Source organism: Perognathus longimembris, chromosome 25, assembly GCF_023159225.1.
Source record: "Perognathus longimembris pacificus isolate PPM17 chromosome 25, ASM2315922v1, whole genome shotgun sequence".
NCBI classification, from domain to species: Eukaryota; Metazoa; Chordata; class Mammalia; order Rodentia; family Heteromyidae; genus Perognathus; species Perognathus longimembris.
In genome coordinates this window covers 5201640-5224539 of record NC_063185.1, presented here as the reverse complement: position 1 = coordinate 5224539, position 22900 = coordinate 5201640, and the positions used below count along the sequence as shown (strand labels likewise).

General features: G+C 55.2%; 1 protein-coding gene across 5 annotated transcripts in view; it reads left to right on the top strand.

Annotated features, from left to right (window-relative positions):
• LOC125341821 (core histone macro-H2A.1) overlaps positions 1–14849 on the top strand; it is a 55003-nt gene extending 40154 nt beyond the window's left edge. For 3 of the 5 annotated variants that reach the window (XM_048333902.1, XM_048333903.1, XM_048333904.1), the window contains exons 6-9: positions 181–280; positions 6232–6321; positions 8619–8793; positions 14138–14849. In XM_048333902.1, the coding sequence (XP_048189859.1) occupies positions 181–280; positions 6232–6321; positions 8619–8793; positions 14138–14303 (531 nt within the window). In that variant the 3' untranslated portion in view covers positions 14304–14849. Of the gene's footprint in view, positions 1–180; positions 281–1899; positions 1991–6231; positions 6322–8618; positions 8794–14137 lie in introns of all 5 variants that reach the window. The other 2 variants (XM_048333905.1, XM_048333906.1) reach the window with 1 other exon arrangement.
• Positions 14850–22900: the final 8051 nt, after the last annotated feature.

Genomic DNA, 22900 nt, shown 5'->3' with positions numbered 1-22900 from the left:
GGCCGCCCAGCTCGGCCACACTGGAGTCTCCCGTTTGAAGCGGATTCGTGTTAGCAGCTCCCCGGCTCCCTCTGTGCCCAGGGCACTGTGAGTGCCCAGTGCCCTCACCTGTGTCCAGGGCTCCTTCTCTGCGACCTGCCGGCTCTCCCGTTATTTCCCACCTCATGCTTTTCTTTTCAGCTGAACCTTATTCACAGTGAAATCAGTAATTTAGCCGGCTTTGAGGTGGAGGCCATAATCAATCCTACCAATGCTGACATTGACCTTAAAGATGACCTAGGTAATTGGGGACGGGGTTCGGCACCACCAGCTGTCAGATGAAGAGTTATGGAACCCAGAATTTAGACTTTGCATCTACCCATGGCGAATCCCCAAATCCATCACTGAGGTTTGAGTGTGCACCTTGAGTGCTTACTCCCTCGGAGCCACTTCCGGTGGAGATGGCCTCCTGTTTCCCTGAGTCAGATTGGCTTCTTCCTTCTCAAGGATGAGCACATTACATCTGAATTCTCTTCCATAACAATCACACTGACTGCTGGTTACTCGGGGGGATTGTAAAACATGTATTCTTTGTTTTCCTTTTTAAGCTGAAAAATTTCAGGTAACTGCAAAATAATAGTTTCTCCATTTGAGCCTTGATGAGATATGGCACGCAAAGTGCAAAGCAAGGCGAGCTACCTCCATATGCCAGTGAGCTATCTTTCAGCCACAGGCAGATTGGTTTGCTCCAAATTTACCACCTTACCATCACTTCTCCAGCTCTTCCTGCAATGAAAACAGTGTGTGGCTGTATGTCTCCCCCCATGCATTATTTGGGGGCAGTTAAACCGAGGGCACCATCTCTTTCTGAGTGCATGCCTATGGAGGAGACTTGCCTACCCCCCCTCAGGCCTGGTGCTTCCCAGCAATGGAGGGCAAAGAGTACAGGGCAGGCTTGAGTGAAACACCTCTGGTTCATCTTTTCCATGGCACAATGAAGCTCCTGTACTCTCAGTAGAGGGCCTGGCCAGGAGACTTGCTGTGCAGATGAACACCAAGGCAGTCCCCAGCATTGACCTCAGTACATTTCCTGTGTCTTCATCTCCCAGCTTCGGCTACTTCTCTCTCCTGCAGCAGATGCCCTTGCTGGGAGAGTTGCTTATTCCAGAGGACCAGCTGGCTGGCCCCACACAAACTGGACATCTCAGTGAGCTGAGACTCACTCTCAGAGGGCTGAGACTCCCAAATGCCCTGTTTGAAATGGTTTACACAGATACTTGCCTGAAAGTAAGACATCACAGGCAATGACTTGATCCTGAGTACATTTCACATTAAAATACATGAAAGCAACACACAAGCCAGGCCTGGAAAGCATTTCCACCCGTGGTGGGGGGAGGCAATGCTTTACACATGTCTACATTGTTTTTGAAAGGAGACAAAATGATGGATGCCACAGAACAAAAATCAAAGCCTCCAAGTTGACCACGGTAGACTAAAATGGAGAAACTCATTGTTTTGTTTGGCCTGATGGTCCACTTTTTTTTTTGTTTTTAAAGCAGATGCCATGTTTTAGTAGTCTTCTCAGTGGGGTGCCAGTTTTATAGGTTTTTGCAAAGTGAAATGGGGCATTTGTTTTATTTCTTTTAACCTTTGAAAATGATCTCATATGTGTATTTTTTTTAACTTGTCATTCAAGTGTTTAATTTAAACATGTCACATTTGATATTCCTCCTCCTCCTCCTCCTCCTCCTGTCCTCACCCCCATCCACATGTGTGCGCACTGCGTGGACTGATTGCCCCTTGGGCTCATATGTTGGAATCGACCAGGTAGGCCAGCCCTGCCATTGGGGCATTAGTAAATGTGCCTGTGCGTGGGTCTCGGTCCAACACAGTTGATGTACATTTGTTTACCTATTATAGTTGCAAGTTGTACAGGCTGACATTGCCTCGATCGACAGTGATGCTGTCGTTCACCCGACAAACAATGACTTCTACATCGGTGGTGAAGTAGGTAATGCCCAGCCGGGTGCTGCCGAGTGTGTGTGTGCATGGGCAGTCGGCCGCCGCAGACAGCTTGATCCTCTGACAGCTATGCAGGGCTGCATTCATTTCACACTTCCAGCTGTCCCGGCCCCTGAGGCCTCCCGACCCCGGGCTGTGAACTGGAGAAGGTCCCGCTAGCTGTCAGCCAGGGGTAGCCACAGCTCACCAGTGAGCACTTCTAGTTTGGAAGCGGGCCCCGGGCGGTATAGTTTATTCCCCTGATCAATGAGGCACAGCTTTGTTGGAGACTGGGTTCTGGGTTCCAGAGGTTGCAGCTGCAGGAGGGTGAGGGCAGATGGCTGAGCAGCCTTCTAGACTTCTGTATCCTCTAAAGAGCAGACACACACAAAGCACCTGTGCATGGGTTCTGCCCTCCCACCTGCCTCTCCAGGTTAGAAGCGTAGTACACTGTGCAGTGGCCTCGGCTCAGACACCCAGGTGACCACAGGGCTCTTAGACTGGAGCCACAGGAAAACTGCCTGGTGTTGATGAAATACCCTCAGCTCTCGAGAAACTGTCCTGGACCCAGAAGGCACCTACTTACCTACCTGTCTGCTGGCAGTGGGCACTCCTTGGTGGGTCTCCTAGTACGTGAGATGTTGGTGCCTCACGAGTCCTTGGTGCCCTGCCCTCGTGGCACATGGGAGGCTTATGTAGGCGGAGACATCCAAGTACAATGAAGAAATTGCATTTCTGACTAGGAGGAACTTGAATCCTAGCCTTAGCATCTACAGGCTCTAGGGGTCTGGGAAGGCCACTAAACTCTCCATGGCCTCATTTTTTTCCATCTGGTAATAATGAGAATCCCATGAAATGTTTGGTGCCTGGCCGTCCGTGCATGACTAGTGCTTGCCGTATGGTCTTACTCTCATGTGCACATACAATTTGACATGTGCATGCGCTGAGCCCGAGAGCAGTGTTCTGTGTGGAATCAAACACAGCAGATGGCACCATTCTAGTAAGCCTCTCAAGTCTAGTCCTTTCGTAGCATAAGGAGCTGAGGGCTTTCCTGAGTTCCCGACTCCAGCGGGGCCATCAAGAGCTTGGCTGTCTGACTGCCCAGTTCTCCTCAGTCCCCGGCAGAGCCTGTTGTCCTCCACCTCCTCTGGATTTGCAGCATGGGCTGATTACTCTCCTGAGCCTGCTGGAGCTTTGGATGTGGGTGGAAAGAAAAACTAGATGGAAAGTTGGGATTCACCAAGTCTGCTGAGCCAAAATGAAATCAGGCTGTAGGCCGTCGAAATGAACGCCCCCTCCACAAGATTTTAGAGGAGTTTTAAGAGCTCCCCAGACAGGCAGCTTCCTTTTGTAACCTGAGGAAAAGGTGATGGGAGGGAAATACTTACTTGTAGAAAGATAAATCAATGAACAGCAGAGGGCTTGTCCCTCTTTTAGCTGGGCGTGATCAAGGTCTGGGTTGTCCTGCCAGCTAGGCCATTGGCCAGCATGGAAATGATGCTCCTCCAGTGGGAGGATCCACACAGGCCCAAGGAGAGGAGAGACTGGGCCACATGGTGGCCTTGGGGGAGTTACCATGCCAATGGGAGAGCTGGAGGCTTTGGGACAGGGGCCAGCCCTTTCTGAGCCCGTCTAATGCGGCTCCTCTGACACGCATAGGGCAGTGCCACTCAGTCATAGCCATGAGAGCCTCAGCTGCAGGGAAGACCTCATCAGGCCAGAACTCAGTCTTCCAAAGAAGCCCACCTTTGCCTTCTCTGCCCGGTGAGCCGATCCAAAATAGGACCCACCCCACATACCTTGTCAGAGCCCAAACGATGAGATACCAGACTCGTGCCTGGCCTCAATTGGTTCCAGCTCCCACTTTGATGTGCGAGAGGGGAAAAGAGGAAGCTAGGAAGTAATGGCTCCACTTCCCACTTTTGGTATGAATTCCTGAGTCTGAGACCGCTGGAAGAAAGAATTCGAGTGCAGGAATGCTTAGCCCCAGTGATTAACTTTTACCCATCCAAAGTTCTTTCTAACAGTGAAATAGACCACAGGCTTAGCCTGACATTTGTCCAAGCCTAAATTTTCGCTTAGGCTGTTTTGAACACTGATACTTATGCCTGCTTTCTAAGCATGAAATAATATTGAAGAGTAACACATGTTTTTGCTTGGGGGCAAATAAGCCCATTGCTTTACGATTAACCCTGAAGTTAAGCCTAAAAAGCAAGAGCCTTACATTGAGTGTTGACAACACAGTTGAAAACGGGCCTGTTTCTTGTTAAAAAGTACACGTGTGTCTACATGAACATGTGCATACATATGTGTGTGTAGGAGTCCAGTCCTGACTGGGTTGATTGCCTGCGAACTAGGGTTTAGTTTTTAAGTTTGAGAAATGCATCAAGTATACTTTTAACTTGCAATTTCACTTCTAATTAAAGCAATATTTAATTATAAGTAAATGATTTTAAAGTAAACACTCTTCCTAAGATAACACCTTTAATTATAAACCAGTCCATTTTCTTAGGAAATGTTTTATGACATACAAGGGACTTGGTAGTCTTCCTTGGTACACTGCTGATCTTGTTTTCCAAATTTCCCAGCTCTCACCAAAGAGCAGACAGGATAGAGAACGAGGGCTTGAGCAATCTAACCGACAGATGGCACGTTGTCTTCACCCCTCATGCTTGAGGATGGGCTAACAGGGGAGGCAGCAGATTTGGGCTCTTGCCCTTTTGCTCAGCTGCATGAATACTTCCCGTGAACCTGTATTGGGGTCTCCCACCCGGGCTATATCTACTTTCTGGTGGGGCGAGTTGGGCTGTGAGGCCCTGCACCTGCGCCCTCAGGCACTTGGTCCATTCGGCCAACACCTGTGATGTTTAATTATCATAACCACACAGCAGCAGCAGAGTAACCTTTTGTGACACCTGCCTTATAAAGCTCATGCTGCTGCCCAGGGCACTGAAGGCCTGAGTTGAGGACTGATACAGGGTCCCCTGCGAGTCCAGAGTTTGTATCTGAAAGTCCTGCCTTGTCTTGGCCGAGAGCTCCCTGTGTGGGCTCATGCACCCCAGACCCACACAGAGTGGCAGTGTGACAGGCTCAGTCCCTACCATTAGCCCTGGTTCTGTCTTACTTGTGACAGTGACCAACTGATTGGCTCTTCCAGATACTTCTCTGGGTTAAGTTCACTTCTGCAGAAGAAGCAGGCAGGTTTTGCCAAGATAATTAGACCTAATTTGGGTCGGTGCATTCCAATACACCTTGACCAATCCATACCAGAATTATGTCAGGTACACTTTGAATTTTCCAAGACAAATGGTGAATCTTAAGGGGAGTTATTTTGTCCTCTTGTGAGGAAAAGTACTTTAAAATGTGCAAAATGGAGGAATCAGAGCTTAAGGAAGAATTAGACCCCGTTCTGGCCAGCCCCCTGGTCATTAGCCTTTGATGGTTGCTTGCTGGCCTGTCTGAGAGGCTTCCCAGGTTCTTATGGGCCTTGGTAATCTTGTTGAGGGACTTGGCTTTCATCACAGTCCAGGATGACTTAGCAAGCACCCTCTCTCCAGAGAATGCTCATTACACAGTGCTCCTGGCCTCCACTGGTTGGTTTTTCAAAATCTGGTCCCCTTCTTCCCAAGCGTTTATATAGTACATGCTCATCTTTAAGCTCTGCTTCTGACGTTGCCCTCCCTTCCCCAGGATGATTCCGAATCATTAGCATAATTAAGAAAATACTGTCTGAGGCCATTGTTCCTTTATTTGTATTCACCTATGACGCCAGAGCTGCAAAGCAGGAACTAAGCATGCAGCGTTGGTGCGAAGGTGGCTGTACAAGAGTGCCTGCTGCCCGACCTCCCGCCAAAAGGGCGTGTGGTGTGCAGCTTCACAACCTCCTCATTTGGGGCTTCTCCCCAGAACCAGAGGAAAACCAGGGTGGGTGGATGTTAGCTGTGGAAGCTAGTGCCAGGGGGTTTCTCATGCCTGTGGGAAATGCATGCGGGGCAGGTGTGTTTGCACCTCCGGCATTGTCACCCAGCTCAGCACCCAGTGCTGGTGGGGGTGGGGGAGGGGGGCCAGAGGAGCCACAGAGGCAAATCCCTTTGCAGTTTCACCTCTCCCAGCCCAGGCATAGTTCCTGTTTGCAGCTCTGCGGGAGTTTAGCTGGTCAGATCATTGAAAGTATGTAATCACCTGACATGCTCCGTGTCTGTGTGTGCCGCAGACACGGGTGGCCCCTGACCCTGCCCTGTCCTTGTCTAGGGAACACACTGGAGAAGAAGGGCGGCAAGGAGTTCGTGGAAGCTGTCCTGGAACTCCGGAAAAAGAATGGGCCCCTGGAAGTAGCCGGAGGTGAGTTGGGGCGCACAGAACTGGGGAGGCAGCTTTGGACCACAGAGGCACTGGCACAGGGATGTTCCCCAGACCGTGGGCCTGGCCACTTAGAGGTGTACCACACACCACTTGCTGATCTTTCATCATCATTAGATGATCTAGACCTCCCATTTTGAGGGATGGATGGCACTGGGGAGCTGTCCGACAGGGCTGGTGAAAGATGCAAAGGAACAGTTGTACTTAGCCATCTGCATTAATGGGAAACACACACACACACACACACACACACACACACACACACACACACACACACACACACACACACACACACACACTCCTCACCTGCCACTCACACCCTTCCTTCCCAGAGAGGGAAGGAAATGGCCAGGAACCTGCCTGGGGAAGCAGCTTTATTACAGCCTAGAGGCAGGTGCTTCTCAGAAGAGTACAGAAAAGAGAGGACTTCCTACATCCTCAAAGGGGAAGGTATGCCCCGTACCTATTCTGCTAAATCCTGCTTGGTTTAAAAGTGAATCTTAGCTGCACACTGGTGGCTCACACTGGTAATTCTAGCTCTCAGGAGGCTGAGATCTGAGGATTCAGGTTCAAAGCCAGAACAGGCAGGAAAATCTGTGAGACTCTGATCTCCAGTGAACCACCCAAAAGGCTGGAAGTGGCACTGTGGCACAAGTGGTAGAGCGCTAGCCTTGAGCAAAAAAGCTCAGGGACAGTGCCCAGGCCCTGAGCTCAAGCCCTAGGATTGACACATATACACATGCTCAAAAAAGTGAATCTGGACTAGATGTGGACCCCAGTAATTACTAGATAACTCCACACACAGGCCTTTCCTCATTGGGGCACTGACATTGCCCACCCCAACCCTGGACCAGTCTCAGGGCCCAGTAGGAATCAAGGAATGGCCTTCCCCATGCTGACCTCTGCTCTGCCACTTCTGTTTGGCCTGAGAACTAGTTGTAAGGCTGCCCAAGCCGCCCCCCCTTGTGTGGGGAAGGCACACACACCATGGTTGTAGCCCACTGTGACCCTGGCACACGACACAGTGGGCAGGAGGCAACCTGGTGCCCAAGCACTCCCATTTGACTTAGCACAGTGCAGAATATTTTGGCTTATTTTATGAGGCAAGCAGTCTACCACTAGGCCATATTCCCAGCCCCCTTAATGATACATTTTGTTCTTGAGTCTAGGAGCTGTTTTAGAAAAAAAATTGTGTGTGTGTGCAAGTATGTACTAGGGTTTGAACTCCAGGGCTTGTGCTTGCTTGGCAAGTACTCTAATCACTTGATTCATGCCCCAGCCCCTTTTTCTTTTGCTCTTAGTTTTATCTTTAGAATATGGCATTGTGCTTTGTGTATATTATATATACATACATTACATTGTACTGTTGTGTATTAGCACTTATCAGTAGTACAAGGGGTTTCACTGCAGTCACCTGCTTGCTACCTGGTCCAGCCATGGACTGTGGTCCTCCTGCTTCTGTTTCCCATGTAGCTGGGATGAAAGTCTCATTGCTGTCCCATCCCTGTGAGCCACCATACCCAGCTATTTAGTTTTGAGACTGGGTCTCGGTTACCTCAGGCCAGGCTCAAGTGAGCTCACGTTTTGAACCTTTCTTTTGTCCATGCATAGTAACCATGGCTTCACAGATGGCGGTTTGGGTCAGCACTTGTCTCCACAGTTACTGGGCTCTCTCTGCTTCCATGAGACCCTGCCCCTCTGGTTGTGGAGGGCTCACAGTGGGGTGGAGGCATTAGCAGGCCTGGACCAGAACCACCTTCTTTGCAGAGTATCTTGTAGACAGCAGATGCTGGAAGAGCTCGGAGAGACAGGTAGGCTTGTTACAGCAGTCCGAGGCTAGCCTGAGGTTTGACAAGGGGCTGGTCAGGTGTGGAGATGGCGAGCCAAAATCAGGCTCCTCCCGAAGAACCCATCTCAGCTGCACTGTGAGGCCTGTGACACAGGGAGAGCCAACAGGCATGGGTGGTGGTCAGGGCGCAGGGCGCCTGTAATGCGTTGTTCCCCTGGATTTGTCTTTTGTCGGGAGGGCTGATGTGCATCGTGGCTAGGGGCAAACATTCTGACAGTCCAATTAAGAGGTGGAGGCCCTGCCTTTGGAGAGCACCCTGTGTGCCTTGGAGGTGGAAAGAGATGGTTCCCCAGTCTTGGTCAGAACTCCTGATAAACCTAGCTATGTCATGGTGAGTAGTGGCTTGGCTGTACCACAGGTGAGGAGAGGAAGGAGTGAGCTGATGCTGGGGTTGGCTTCTCGTGACATGCCTCTGCACTGTCCTCTCCAGCTGCCATTAGTGCCGGCCATGGCCTGCCTGCCAAGTTTGTGATCCACTGCAATAGCCCAGTCTGGGGCGCAGACAAGTGTGAAGAACTCCTGGAAAAGACGGTGAAAAACTGCTTGGCTCTGGCTGACGACAAGAAGCTGAAGTCCATTGCATTTCCATCCATCGGCAGTGGCAGGTAGGGCACGCACTGCGCACAGCCCACGTGGCTGCTCTCTGCCTCTGAGTCCGGACAGTGGAGCCGCTGCTCTGCCGGCCTTGCCCCTGGCAGGCCAGAGAGGAGGGCAAGTGTTAGCGTGGGCCGCTACCAAGGGGGGCGGCAGCTCCGATGGACAGGAAAGGTGAGCGTGCAGAGCCTGTCCTAGAATAAGCCTACAAGTCCTGTCCTTAGGGCTGAGGTGGTCTTACGACCCGCGGCTGCTGTGAGGGACCGGATGGAAGTGCCAGGCCTAGTTAGGCAGGACTGGGCCTACCTCACTGAGGTGTTCAGAACAGCATGCTCATTCCTCCCCCCCCCCCAGGGCTACCTCTGGAGCAGGGGGTCCCTCAGCAGCTGAGCATGCACCCCCAGATGCCAGCAGGTGGTCCTGCGCTCGGCCTGGGTGGGGTCCATCCTGGTTGGGCCATGCAGCAGCGGACAGAGGGCATGCAAGTAAGTGCTTGGGAAGATGCTGGCACAGCCATGCCCCACCCCCACCCCCACCCCACGTGACGCCCTGGGCTGTTCCGAGGGCAAGGCAGCTCCACTGTGATGGGGCAGAGCCACCGCGGAGCCCAGCCGCTCCTGGGAAAGAGGATGCCACCATCAAGGCCTTCGTCACTGGCAGGCAAGGTGGCTGGGGACTGTCCCAGCTCCTGGGAGTCAAGGAGGCAGGGCTGAAGGGCAGCGGCGTGGGGCCCTCCAGAGTCCTGTCCCTTGGTATGTGGAAGGCACTCCCTCCCCGCTCTAGGACGGCACTCCATCATGAGCTGCAGCACCAGCAGAGCCTCACCTTTGGAGGACCCCACGGTGAGACACTGGGTCCCCTGCCCCTCTGAGGGCAGGCTGTGACACTGCGGCTGGGCCTCTCTCTCTGGTTCCGGCGGTTCTGAGCACTCAGGGCTCCTGTGAGTGAAGTCCGGAAACTTTTGCTCAGGCAGCTCTCGGACTCTTAATCGAAGGACCTGTAAGAAGTACAACCAGAGTGGACAGAGTGGAAGATAAGCAAGCACCTGCACCTGCTGTTCCTGGTAACGGCACTCGTTCACTGTACTGGACAAAGCGCCCAGCGCCCTTCCACCCAGCTCTGAGGAGAGCTGTGTCCTTCCCACGGTGACCCCCTGGGGAGGGACACGGGGTACAGGTGCCAGACCGGACGTGGCAGTTTTTCATTTTCACAAAGTGCCTTTGGACCAGGGCTCTCCCCCCTGTGTGCTGTGCAGTGTGACATTTGGGAAGCAAACTCAGCCTCTCTGGTCCTGGCTGGCCTCAGCAGCCAGCGAGGCCCTGGACTGCCTCACACTGAGGGTGCTGAGGCTCCGTTAATTATTCATTAGTGCCTCGAATGCACTTTGATCTGCTTGGATGAAAGGGGCTTCCGAAGAGCAAGGCAGTCGGAGCCTTTATTGGAGGTAATAATTTCACGCTCTTTCATATGGCTGTTGGGAAATTTTTAATTGAAGCCTAAAAGTAATTCCCATAAAAAAGAGCATCTGTTATTACAAACTTATTTATATTTTTCATAGAGTAAAAACGTTTATTTTTAAAAATAATCAATTGAAAGCTTTTAAGAGGGCAGAATGCCAAAGGCAGCACATGTGCGGGGCTCCCTGGGCCCACATCTGCCAAGCAGACCTCCTTCTGCAGCTGTGTGCACAGCTGCCCTCCCCTTCATACGCAAGGAACAGGGCTGCGCCAGAGGAGCCCGCCAGTCAACCCCAGGCCTGGAGGGGACTATGCTGCCTATGCGTGGCATCTAGTGTCTCTGGCATGCAACCAACACAAATGCGGTGACAAGGGGGCGCTGTCCCTGGCAGGGTGAGGGGACCCTGCTGTGTAACCCCGGCCGTTGTGGTCACAATATTTATGCACACCTTGCTCCCTCAGCTCTGGTTAGCACTAGGGGCAGGACGGCGGGAATGGCTCATTTGGGGGCTTTGATTAAACTTCTCTTTGATTTATGGGCACGAAATGAAAGCTTGCTTTGCTGGTTTTCGAGCCACCATTCAGGGGTGTTCACTAGCCCCAGGTTCAGCCCTTCACCTGCACTTTGCCAGCCACCCTGAGAGGCGGGCCCTGGTCAGACACTCAGAAAAGAATAACCAAAGCGTGAAAGGGTTCATGACGCACCTGAGGTCACACAGCTTCCTCTTGGCAGGGCCAGAATCAAACCTGAGGCCCTGTGCTCCTAGCTTGCCCTATCAGGCCTGCATGGGTCTGCAGGGAGTTCTGAGCACCCCAATGTGCCCACCCTACCTGGAGAGAAGAGGACACACGAAGCCAGAAAGTTACTCTCCTTAGGGAGGCCAGGCCCTGGTCAGACGCCAGGAGGAGGCTGCCGGCAAACCCTCCACAGACATCCACCTTGTGGGCACCTTTGCGTTCAGCTCTGGATCCTGACAGCCTGACTCCTCCTCAGCAGTCACTCAGAGGCCCACCCGCAGCCCAGGTGGAGACCTAGCACAAGCATCCACGGTTAGGGTGACAAACACATGCCTAAGCCCCCATGCCAGCCTCACCTGGCTCCTGAACAGAGTCCACCTCCTTCCTGCTGCCGTTCCCTGAGACTCCAGGCTCCCTCAGTGCAGGTGGCCTGTGCTTGGAAGATGGGCCCACAGAACTGGGGGAGCCCCACCCTGGCCCCGGGTGCAGCCCTAGTAAACCCAGATCTCTGCCTACCATGTGGGGACAAGTATCTTCCTGTGCCACCAAACATTGTAGAGCAAGCAGAGTCTGGAGGGCTTCAGACTGCACTCGTGGCCTCGCATGAGCTGAGGGGAACTGGAGATGCATCTTCAGACATGAGCGGAATGGCTTCCATGTGCCTAGGGCACAGCCCAGCACCAAGCAATTGGGGGTCCCTCCTGCTGTGTGGGGAAGCACCCCTTCCAGAGGGGACAGGCCAGGGGGGTGGCTGCTCCCAGGCCACCAGCTCTGTGCCAGAGAGCACTGTCCTGCCATTGATGCGCACCGGCTGGTGGCTCTCAAGGGGCCTCACCCCAATGCCAACATGGTTAACCAGTGTCTTGATGGTGACAGTGAAGTCACCACTGCCATGCGGCCCACAGTGTGTGCCTTTGGAGACCACCCGGCGTGTGCCCTGGCCTGTCTGCTGTGCAGAGATGCAGGATTACACTGGACTTCCCTGTGGTACCAGGAAGTATGGGGCTGAGCCACTCTGCTGGGACAGCTGAGAATCCGCCTGCCCAGGCTAGAGCTGTGTCCATGTTCTCAGGGCAGGGCTGGGCGTGTAAAGTTATCAGCACCTCAAACGAGGGAACAGTTGGAGCCTTACCTGGAAACGCCTGGAGAGCTGTTGCTTTGCCATTCTTTCCTGGCAGCCTCCACCATCCTGAAGGGCTCTATCCCTTGGCGGGGTAGCATCGTCCTAGGACAGAAATGGCTTTGTCAACAGAGGTTTTCCTGGAAGCAAACCCAGATTCACGTCCACCCAACCACAGTCTGAAGACCAAGGTCAGGTGCTGTGGGAGCAAGGACAGCCTGTTCTCCCGGCCAGGCGCTGTTCCTGAGCTTTTATGCTCAAGGGTGGGGCTCCACTTCTGGATTTTTTGCTGTTCATTGGAGATAAGAGTCGCATGGCTTTACTCTCCAGGGCTGGCTTTGAACCAGGATCTTCAGATCTCAGCCTCCCGAGTAGCCAGGATGACAGGCATGAGCTACCAGCACCTGGCTAGGTCTTAACTCTTTGACCCTAGCTTATTGCAAAGTCAATCCCTGCTGGCGTCAGGTAGCAAATGCTTCTCCAACTGCAGCCCCCAGACCTGCAGAGCCACAAACCCAGCAAATGGAGCAAGGCCTCCAGGACACAGTGGCTGGCTCTGGTTGAGATCTGTGGTGTTAAGACCTCAGGAAGAACACTGCCCCCTCACAGAAAGCAACATGCTCTTCTCCAAGGTCAGCACTGCCCAGGCAGGCGTGACTACACTGCCTCTGCCCATGGGGATGGCAGGGCGGAGGGGCCCGCCCCGCGTGGGCTAGACGAGCTAAGGTTGCTGCTGCGTGGCCTGCAGAGCAGATGGGCCGGGACCAGGTGGACACGGCAGGCTGGTGTAGCAGGCCTTGAGCCCGGCTCCCGGGTGCAGGATGTGGCGAGGCCGGGCACAGCCTGTGGACCTGAGAAGATGGGGTGCTGCAGGGCCTCAGCCTGTGCGAAGTCGAGATGGTGACTTTCAGAGCCGGGAGTGGGCTGTCACTCACCGCCACCTGCATGGCCAGCTGTCCCCACGGCCCCCGGTGCCACCACGTCTCTGCCTGTAGCAGCAGGCTCTGGGGCCTTCACTGGCCAAGGTGCTGGCTGAGGAGCCGCCCATGTGAGAGGGATCGCCAGGCCCGTGGGCTGCGAATGGGCCTTTAAGAACAAATACCATTCCTGAAGCACCCGGATGTTTCTGACTCCACTGTCCCGCGATGGGGGAAGCTGTGTTTGTTCCAAAGCAAGTGACACTGTCCCGGGGGCAGGCGACTCTCCAGGGCCACCAGGGGGTTCGGCCTCCCCACCTGGCAGAAGGCACGGGGTGGGGGGGGGGGGGGGGAAGAGCGCTGGCTGGAATGCAGGCTGGCCCCACAGCTGTGCAGGGCAAGGGACACAGCGCAAACAGAGCAACAGCTTCTGCCTGCCTCAGACAAGGACACAGCCTCGGCGCTGCCCTGGATCGGGAAGGGGAGAGGTCAGGATGACTGCCCCACGCTGCTCCTCTCCAGGTGCCCGGGGTTGGCAGTGCTGACCAGGACCGGCACCAGTTACACAGGACCCACCGGTGCCAAGGTTCCCCGCCCTCCAAAATGGTCACATGTTGAACCCTACATACATTCCAGAACATTCTGTGTGGAGATTTTGCTGATGTCCTCGAGATGGAGAGGCCGCTTGGCCCAAGTTCTTCCCCACACCACAGGGGCGGCCTGGTCTTCCACGAGGGGGGTGGATTCTGCGTTTTGTGGGGAGGCGAGTGTCTGCTCACAGACCTCTGGTCAGGGTGGACACAGCAGACCTGGAGTGCAGCGCAAGCACAGGGCTGGCTGGGAGGAGCAGCGTGGAACACTGGCTGTCCTGGGACCGCACGCTGGTTCCCTTCCCCCACACCCCGTGTGCTGCCGGGGGCGGGGCTGGGGGGTTGCTCCCCTGCCTGACACAGTGGCCATGAGACTGCAGTAGCTGAGCTCCGTCACAAAGCACGTGGGTGCTTATCCAAGAGCTTTTACCCAGCCTGGAGCTGGGGTCCCAGCCCCCCTGCCGAGGTGCCCGGGGGGGGGAGGGGTGGGACGGGGGAGGGTGGGTCCCTCACCACCATGTCCTCCCCTGCAGGAACGGGTTCCCGAAGCAGACGGCTGCCCAACTGATCCTGAAGGCCATCTCCAGTTACTTCGTGGCTACCATGTCCTCCTCCATCAAAACCGTGTACTTCGTGCTTTTCGACAGCGAGAGCATAGGCATCTATGTGCAGGAGATGGCCAAGCTGGACGCCAACTAGCCAGAGCCTGCCCGTGCCGTGCCCTCGCCTCCGAAGAGAAGAAAAAGCCCCTCGTCCCCATTGGGAGGTGGGGTCCCCCTTTCAGTTTCACTCATCTAGGAAAATAAGGTTTTGGTTTCCAGTTTAATTGTTTTCACCCTTCTGAAATGTTTTTACGTTAGCACTGATAGTTGGCATTGCTGTTGTGAGCACTGTTCGGACCGTGTCTGACTTAGTGTACCCTAGGAGGCTTTCTAGTTTTGTTTTACTGAGCCCTGGCTGGCGCAGAGCAGCGGGGGGCCGCCTCTGCAGTCCTCGGCGCGGACGCCGACCCTGACCGTGTTGTGGTGCTTTACCGTACACCCACGATGTTCTTTTTCCTATGATTTTTTCCCCCCTTCAGAAACAAAAATCATGAAATTTGCAACAGACCTAATTTTTGGTTTACTTTTTGTCTTAATGATTTGAAAATGGGAAAATTTAAAGGCACAACAAGACGTGTTGTCCTTCATTATATTTGCAATTGGGAATTTGTGTGAACTGGTTTAGTAAAACGTTAAAGCTGTTGTTACGACTGGCATGTTTTGAGTTCTTGTGCCCGTGACTCAGTTTCCCTTGTAACATGTGGGTGAGGCAGGCAGGGCCCTCTTCCCAGTGACTCCACCATGGCCTCTGCCCTCAAGGTTTATACAGAATTCCTAGAGCTGTGACTGCTCAGAGCCAGTTCCCCCACCCAGACCAGGAAGGTGATGGGCACAAAGCCACACACAAGACCTCCCCCCCCCACAAGCTCTGCCAGCTTTCCCCTGCTGCCCGCCCAACGCACAGACTCCGCCAGCCCTCCCCTACCTCGCCCCCCCTCACACAGACTCACTCACCCTTCTCCGCCACATCCCACACAGACCCTCCTGCTACCTGCCTCATGCACAGACTCATCACCACTCTCCTCCTACCCATCCCAAGCACACTCACCCATTCATTCTTCTCCTGCCTCTCAGCCCCCAGACAGCCGGCCTGAGGCTGGGCTCAGCTGGGAAGAGTGGCCAACACCTCATGCCCTGTGTGGGGCAGCATTCCCATAGGATGGGGTCCATGGTGTAGGGGCTCCAGTAGTTTCTAAAGGAAAGCCGCCATCATCAGGATCCCTAGTTTGTGCCTCCAGCTTACTCGCTGTCCGGACTGGGCTGCCAGGGACAGAAAGATCCCAGCTAGACCAGCAGCCAGTCTGTCCCCAGAAAGCCTGGATGCATTGGGCTTCAAAATTTCATAATCGAATCTGCCTGATGTGCCCAGAAACCATCCATCTCTGAGGAAGAAAGTGGAGCAGCACCACCATGTGGACCTCACCCCAGCACGTGGACAGCACCACAGTGCATGGGCACCCACCACAGGCGTGGACACCCTCTACACCACAGCGAATGGACATAGCAGTGTGTAGACACCTCAGAGCGTGTACACCACAGCGCATAGACACCACCGAGTATGGACATCAGCACGTGGACTCTGTAGCACGCGGACACTGAAGCATGTGGACACTGCAGTTCATGGACACCACCAAGCACAGGCACTCGTTGCATGATGGACACTTAGGGGCTGGCCTTTCCTAGCCAAGCGGGAACATTAGGGCTAGCCCTCCCAACATGACCAGCCTGCAGCAGAAAGGCCCATTTCCAAGTCTCCTCTAGATGGCATGTATTAAGAAATGGTTCCAATACTGGCGGGGGGGGGGGGGGGGCTTGAACTCAGGTCCTGGAACTGCCCCTGAGCACTTTTTCTCCGGGCTGTTGCTCTACTGTGAGTCACAGCTCCCCTTCCAGCCTTTGGCTAGTTAACTGAGGCATCTTCTCAGACCTTCCTGCCTGGACTGGCTTCAAACCTTGATCCTCAGATCTCAGCCCTAAGTATCTAGGATTACAAGTGTGTGCCACTAGCACTGAACTAAGGACTTTTTAACCATATCTTTCCCAGGTCTAAGTTATGCATTTCGATTTCTTAATTTGAAATTGGCTGAGGGAGGCAAAGTGAGAGGGGATGGGGGAGGGGAAGAGAAGAGAAGGAAGGGAGAAGAGGGAGGGGAGAGGAAGGAAAAGAAGAGGGAGAGGAGGAAGGGGAGAGAGATTGGCATTGATCTTTTGAGAGGATGCCTCCTAAAATGTTCCCAATTCATAATAATAGCCTGTGTGTGCTACCTGCATGCCCATCCATCTGAGGGCTTTGTTTCCCGTGCAGGCCCTGCCTGGTGGGTGGGGATGACCTGTACCTGCTGTCCAATGAAAATGCTCATGTCACCATGGCCTGGTCACTGTGCCAAGCCCTTCCTGGGCACCGTTTCATTGGCTCCTTTGCCCTAACACTTTGCCATCCCACTGCTAAACCAAGTGACCCACAGATTCAGAGATGGGGCCGGCTGTGTGGCAGAGCCTCCAGTGGCACCCTCACAAGAGAGCCCATCCAGCTTTAACTCAGAACCGTCTAGAAGGGAAGGGGGAGTGGGTTAAATAGCCTCCCTGTGAAACCCATCTCCTTACCTTTGAAGACACAAGGTCAGGGGCCAATATGCTGGCCTCTTCCACAACTGTCCACTAGATGTCGCTCCAAGGATGAGGCGAGCGCCCTGGTCCTGCTGTTTCCCGGTGAATGACTGCACAAAAGAATACATTGCATTTGTCAGGATTTGCCTGTTATTTACCGTAATCACCTCCATGTTGCTAATCTCTGAATCATCCTAAGTACATCGTGTCCCCAGGATGTGGGTGCCCTGAAGAGGCTCTTCTTTCAGTGAAGCCCAGAGAAAGAGCCAACAGCCTGCCCGGACTTCCCTGACCTAAACTACCCAGCCAGGTCTTCAAACCCGAACGAAATTGCTCTCTGATGGCGGCCTTGGGTTTAAATGAAGAAAAGAGCTTGCTGCTTTGAAGAAATTGGTGCAACCAAGGGAACCCCTTGGAAGACAGGCAACTGGGCCCCTCTGTGAACCTGTAGATGGCACCTGAGATGGGACACACTTAGTTGACTAAGCCTGGCAACTCTGTGGAAATGGAACACAGTCGCTTTTTAGGCTAAGCAAATGGCAGCAGAGAGGTGAAGCTGTAAAGGAGAAGTGGGATTCGAACCTAGGTCTATGTAACTGCAGTCAGATCTCTGCCCCCCCACTCCCATCTGAACCCTCCCTCAACATCCACCCCGACATTTTGTTCTCCCGTTGGGCTGTGTGTCCCTCAACAGTCATATGTGGTCCCTTCTGGAGCCAGGAGAGGCTGCCGAGAGGTAGAAGATGAATAAAACTCAGTGCCCCACCCAGATGGACAATGCCTTTGCCCAAAGATGGGGGCTTAGAGCGGGGAGTCCTGCTTACTGGCCTGGAAGGTTCTGGAGGTACAGTTTTGAGATGGGGTGAGCTGGTGCTAGGTTTTGTAGGAGCTGTGGCCTTGCTCTCCGCAGAACAGCCCCTTCCAGCAGGCTCTGAATGTGGAGCTGCTGCATGGGCCGGGCTGAGCCCTCCGAGGCCAGGCGAGCCCCTGCTTCCTTGTCCCCTGCAGTGGGCGGGGGATGGATTCATTAGCAACCATGATATGAACTATTCACTGCTGACACCGGCACCAGCATTATCTTGGGTGCTGGCATTGAGCAGGGTGAGGGGATCAGCTTGAAGGTGCTGGGGCAGGGCAGGGTGGGGTGGGGGGGGGACCCCATGAGAAGAAAGGGAAATGCTGAATGGCCTGGGGTGAGGCCGCCTTTGCTTGGGCTTTTCTTCTCTTTCTAGCCTGGCCTGTTGTGTTTGCTCCTGGGGCCTCTCAATATCAAATTAATATCCCAGGGTCTCCTGACAGGTGAGGCAGCAATTGTGCTCACGAGCCCCTCCCTGCACACCCACAGAGGTGTGCAAACAGCAGCCTGTCTCTGACCCCCACACCAGCGCGCCCGGCTGCTCTGTCACACTTGGGGAATGAGCGTCTTGGAAACACTGCTGCCTCCTCCCCCTCCTCCCCCTCCCCTTCCCCCTTGCCTCTGAGGGGTGTTGCTAAGAGACACTCTAATAAATATTACTCAAACTCAAACAGAAGGCAGCTTCCATGATCTTCCACAAAACATAGCTGGAAACTTCTGGAGACCCTCTAGGCCCTGCTTCACCCTTGAGATGTTCGGAACTGTCTTCGGATCTGTTGCCAATGACCCCTTCCCCCCTCCCCCGTGGAGCACTCAGAAAGTGGTGCTGGACCCCAGGAGACCCAGCCCACAGCTGCTCCGGCCTGTGGTGACAGACACTACATGTCCACAGGCATGTCCCCCTAGTGCCCACGTGCACACCCCAGCCCCTGCCATGAAGCCCTGACGGACTCCCCGCCCCCCCAGCTGTCCCAGGGTCACATGCTGAAGGTCATCAGCGTAGCCTCAGGTTGACACCTGCACAGGGGAGAGGGATGGGGAGGGGGAAGGGGACTCATATCCAGAAATCACAGTGCTCTTCACAGCCAGAGGAACGCAGTCTGGGACACATGGGAGCCTCACCGCAGGAGTGCCCACTGGCCCAGAGCCCTGCACAGGTGACTTTGATTCTGACTCTGCCACTGGATGAGATTCCCTCCCACCGCCCCCCCCCCAATTCCACTGCATAACCCTCTGGGCCCTGAGCCTCTGCTAGGCCACCATGCCAGCTCCCCTGGACACAGGTGATGGCCTGTCCCTCGCTGACCCCCACACTCACCTGGCTCAGGCCCTCAGCATGCGCACTCCCTGGCCCGGCTGCTCGGGAAACCTGATCTTTCTCTACCTTGAAACGCCCAGGCTTCCTAAGCTGAAGAGAATAAATTAGAGCTGTGTTCAAGGAGGCTCAGCTGTGGCCAATGGGCAAATTGATTTGCTTCCATCTGGGGGATTAAATTCTGCTGCCCCAAAATGGCAGCGAGGTAATGAGCTGTCAGTCAAATGGTGCAAGTTGGGGGCCCTGGCGCCTCATTGAAACCCAGCAGCTCCTTATTAGGTCCCATGCAGGCCTAGGCTGTGGGGGTCCTGCCTGGAGGAGCCCAGAACTTCTGATCCTCAGAGGAGGCAGCCCAGGCCCTGTGGCCACCGGGGTGAGTGCAGGGCTGGATTTAAGGGGCTTGTAGTATGTTTACCTGAGGTCACTTAGGACCCTAGCCATGTCAAGACATATTGGGGGGCAGCACCCCCCCAAAACTTCCTGAGATGATGTCTCACAGAGGCCCATAGATGTTGGAAAGCAACCTTGTATTTCTTCGGAGGCCTGGGACCGGAAAAGGCTGGCGGCCCTCCCCAGCCTCACCCCACCATCCCCTCCCACGCTGCCCCCGCCCTGAGCATGGAGGGGCCAGTTACTCCCAGATCTGTGCTTCTCCACAGCTCTGCGTACCCTGTGGGCCTTGGTGCCCTGCCATCCCTTCCACCTCCGCCAGGAAGACTTCCCTGACTTGCTGTCTGCTTTACTCACCACCCGCCAGCTGGGTAGCTGACCTGAGCCCACAGGGCATGCACGGCCTCTACCATACACTCCTGAGGCATTCTGGGAGGGGGAGAAGGAATGGAGGCCCGCATGAGGCTGGGCACCGGCAGCTCACACCTGTCATCCTAGCTACCCAGGAGGCTGAGATCCGAGGATCACAGTTGGAAGTCATCCCCAGGCAGGAAAGTCCTTGAGACTCTTATCTCCCAGTTAATCCAGAAAAGGCCAGAAATGGCAGTGTGGTTCAAGTGGTGGAGTGCTAGCCTTGAGCACAAAGGAGCTCAGGGATAGTACCCAGGCTCAGAGTTCAAGCTCCAGGACCAGCATAAATAAATAAAAGCACACCTGCATATGGCAAGTCACCCAAACCCTCCCGGCATCTGTGCACCAGGAACCTTGGATCCCTGGCTGATAAAAGCATTTGGAGTGGAGCGGGGATGCGGCTTACCTAGATCACACAGCAGCACTGATCCACGCCAGGCGGCGTTCTCACGCATGGTTGCTGCGACCCCCCCCCCCCCACACACACACTCCCATGTTACAGATGAGGAAAATGGAGATGGGCTTGGTGCTCTACCCAAAACCACAGAGCTAGTGACCCAGGAGCGGGGTCTGTGCCCCTGGGGCATCCTGGTGAGGACCCTAAGACTCCAGCCAAGGCCAGCCAGGACCAAGCAGACACCAGCCCGGCCCCCCTCAGCCGGGCTCTTCCCAAGGATGGGGTCCCGGTTGGGGCCTCCCAGTCATTACAGGGCTCTTGCTAAGACCCAGTCGCGCCATTCTCGGGCCAGGACTTGTTTTTGTTCCCAAGCGGAGGCCCTGGCAGGAAAGCCGGGCACACGTGCGCAGCCCCATAAATCCAGCCGGCGTCGCTCATTACAACGTTCCGCTTCACAACTCTGCCGGCCCAGCCTGCGCAGGGCTGCGCCCGCCATGGGGCCCTCCCTGCAGCCGGAGCCCCGCTCTCCCGTGCCGCCCCGCAGCCTCAGACATGAGCTCATGCCGCCCGGGAGGGCGTGGGAGGAAGTGGCCGGGCGGGACCCTCACAGGCAGGGGACAATGTGTCTATTAAGCCCTGTCAGCCCCCTGCCCCGCCAGCCGGGACCACCCCACTCCACTCTGGGCCAGTTCCGGAGGGCGCGCCGGCGGGCGGCCTGGGCACTCCGTGAGTGCCACAGAACGCGGAAGGCAGGCAGGCAGGGCGGGCATAGGTGGGTGGCAGAGCTTTGGCCTGCTGTCCGGAACCTGGCAGCTCCCATGGGCTCCCAGGCAGGTGGCTTGGCCCTTCGAAACCTCCATTCCCACACCGAGGTCAACGGCTGCCCTGGCCACCCCGGGGCCAGGGCTGTGACATGGCAGGTGGACGGATCTACGATGTCTCTGCTCTGGTCTTGCTGCACAAAGTCTGGTGGGTCTTTGATTCCGGCTTTGACCTACAATTTTTAGATCTGAGCCTCTTGAGTAGCTAGGGTTACAAGCATGAGCTACTTGTACCCGACCACAAGGAACCATTTTTATTATCTTTACTGCTACATAGGTGGGAGTTAAGGACCTGCCACGGTTGAAACTCGGGCTCTAGCTCTGGCTAGTATTTGAGAGTGGCCTGCGAATGTCACCATGTGACACCCAACCTCCTGTGTATGCCTGAGCTTGCTGGAGTAGTGGAAGCTGGGCCATGTCCAGTTCAGAAAGAATATTTTAGTACATTTCTGTTCAACACAACAGACATCCCTGTGGCTACATGTAAGCTAATCAAGGGAAGTTGAGAATCCAGTTCTTCGCTCACGCTAGCTACGGTTCAAGAATATGGCAGCCACATGTGGCCAGCAGCTGCCACGTGAGGCGACGCTCGGGACACAATGTCTCCAGCATGGCAGAACGCTGTCACTGGCAGTTCTGTTCTACAACATCACGTCCACAGGCCCCTTTGGTGACCCGCTTCTGTGCCACTTGACTCGGGGATGGAGCCAAAATCCACAGGCGCTTCCAAGAGCCACCAGGCCCGTGTGGACAGCAGTGGCCACGGCAGCGAGAATGGCGTGGGGGGAGTGGCCCATCTGTAAGTACCCCCTCTGCATCTGTGGTGCAGGGTGGATGCCGGCACTCATTCCTGCCACCAGCCCCCTCCAGCCCCCCTCAGAACACATTCTCATGGGTGATAAGGCTTCACTGCAGAGCAGCAGAGGCAGAGAACCTGAGCCCACTGGCCGGGCAGAGCCAGCCCTGGCCACAGAGCCACCTGCTCTTCACAGAGGGGGAGCCTGGCCTCTCCAGGGGTGTCCACCTCCTTCTGATGGGTCATCTGCCTTCTCTAGGGCCAGCTGGGCTTGCCTGAACCTGGCTGATGGGCCCCAAGACCTTGGTGGGGAACCTTGCCTCACATGGGGCTGGGGTGGGGGCACTCTAGTGGGGCTTCCCTGGTCCTCTCAAGCACCCCCAGATCCCAGGGGGACCTGCTCACTACCCCCCTCCTGCCTTGCCTTCCCAGGCCCAGCTGCCATGGTGGAGGCAAAGGGAGTGCCCCCAGATGTGCTGCAGCTGTCTGTGCCCTATGGTGCTCAAAGCCACAGCTGGGACCACACCAAGGCCCAGCGCGAGGCAGGAAATGGCAAAGGCTCCCAGCGCAGGTGCCTTAGCCACTGTCCACCTATTTGCTGAACCAAGTGTGTGGCGGCTACTGGCCTCAGTGCTGTGTCACCTGACATTAGTCCTGTGGTTGTCTCGACCCTCCGGGCCACCAAACACTCATCCACAACCCCCCAAGACTGTCCCGCTCTGTCTCTCTGTGTCCCTCTGGCAACCTCATGAGACTAGCCAGCAATGCAGGGGCCCTTCCTAGCCTGATATATGGGGAAACTGAGGCTGGAGGAGGGTGGATGAAGTTTCCCAGGCTTCCACATTGCCTTCTGGCTACACCCCTCCACCTCAGGCCCTCACCAGGAAAATGCCACCAGCCCCAGGCAGCCCCGGGTCTGCCTCACCGTGGCCTCCTGGCATGAGCCTGCAGTGGTAGAGCTGGCAAGCCACAGAAGCCAGGCTTCCAGGCTGGGGCCGCGGGCTCCATGCTGGAGGCCAAGGGAGGCTCTGCGAGGCTCCCTGGCCTCACCCTGCATTTGTCTTGCTCAAGCCCCCGGGGCTCCAGTTTAAGAGCCTTTTT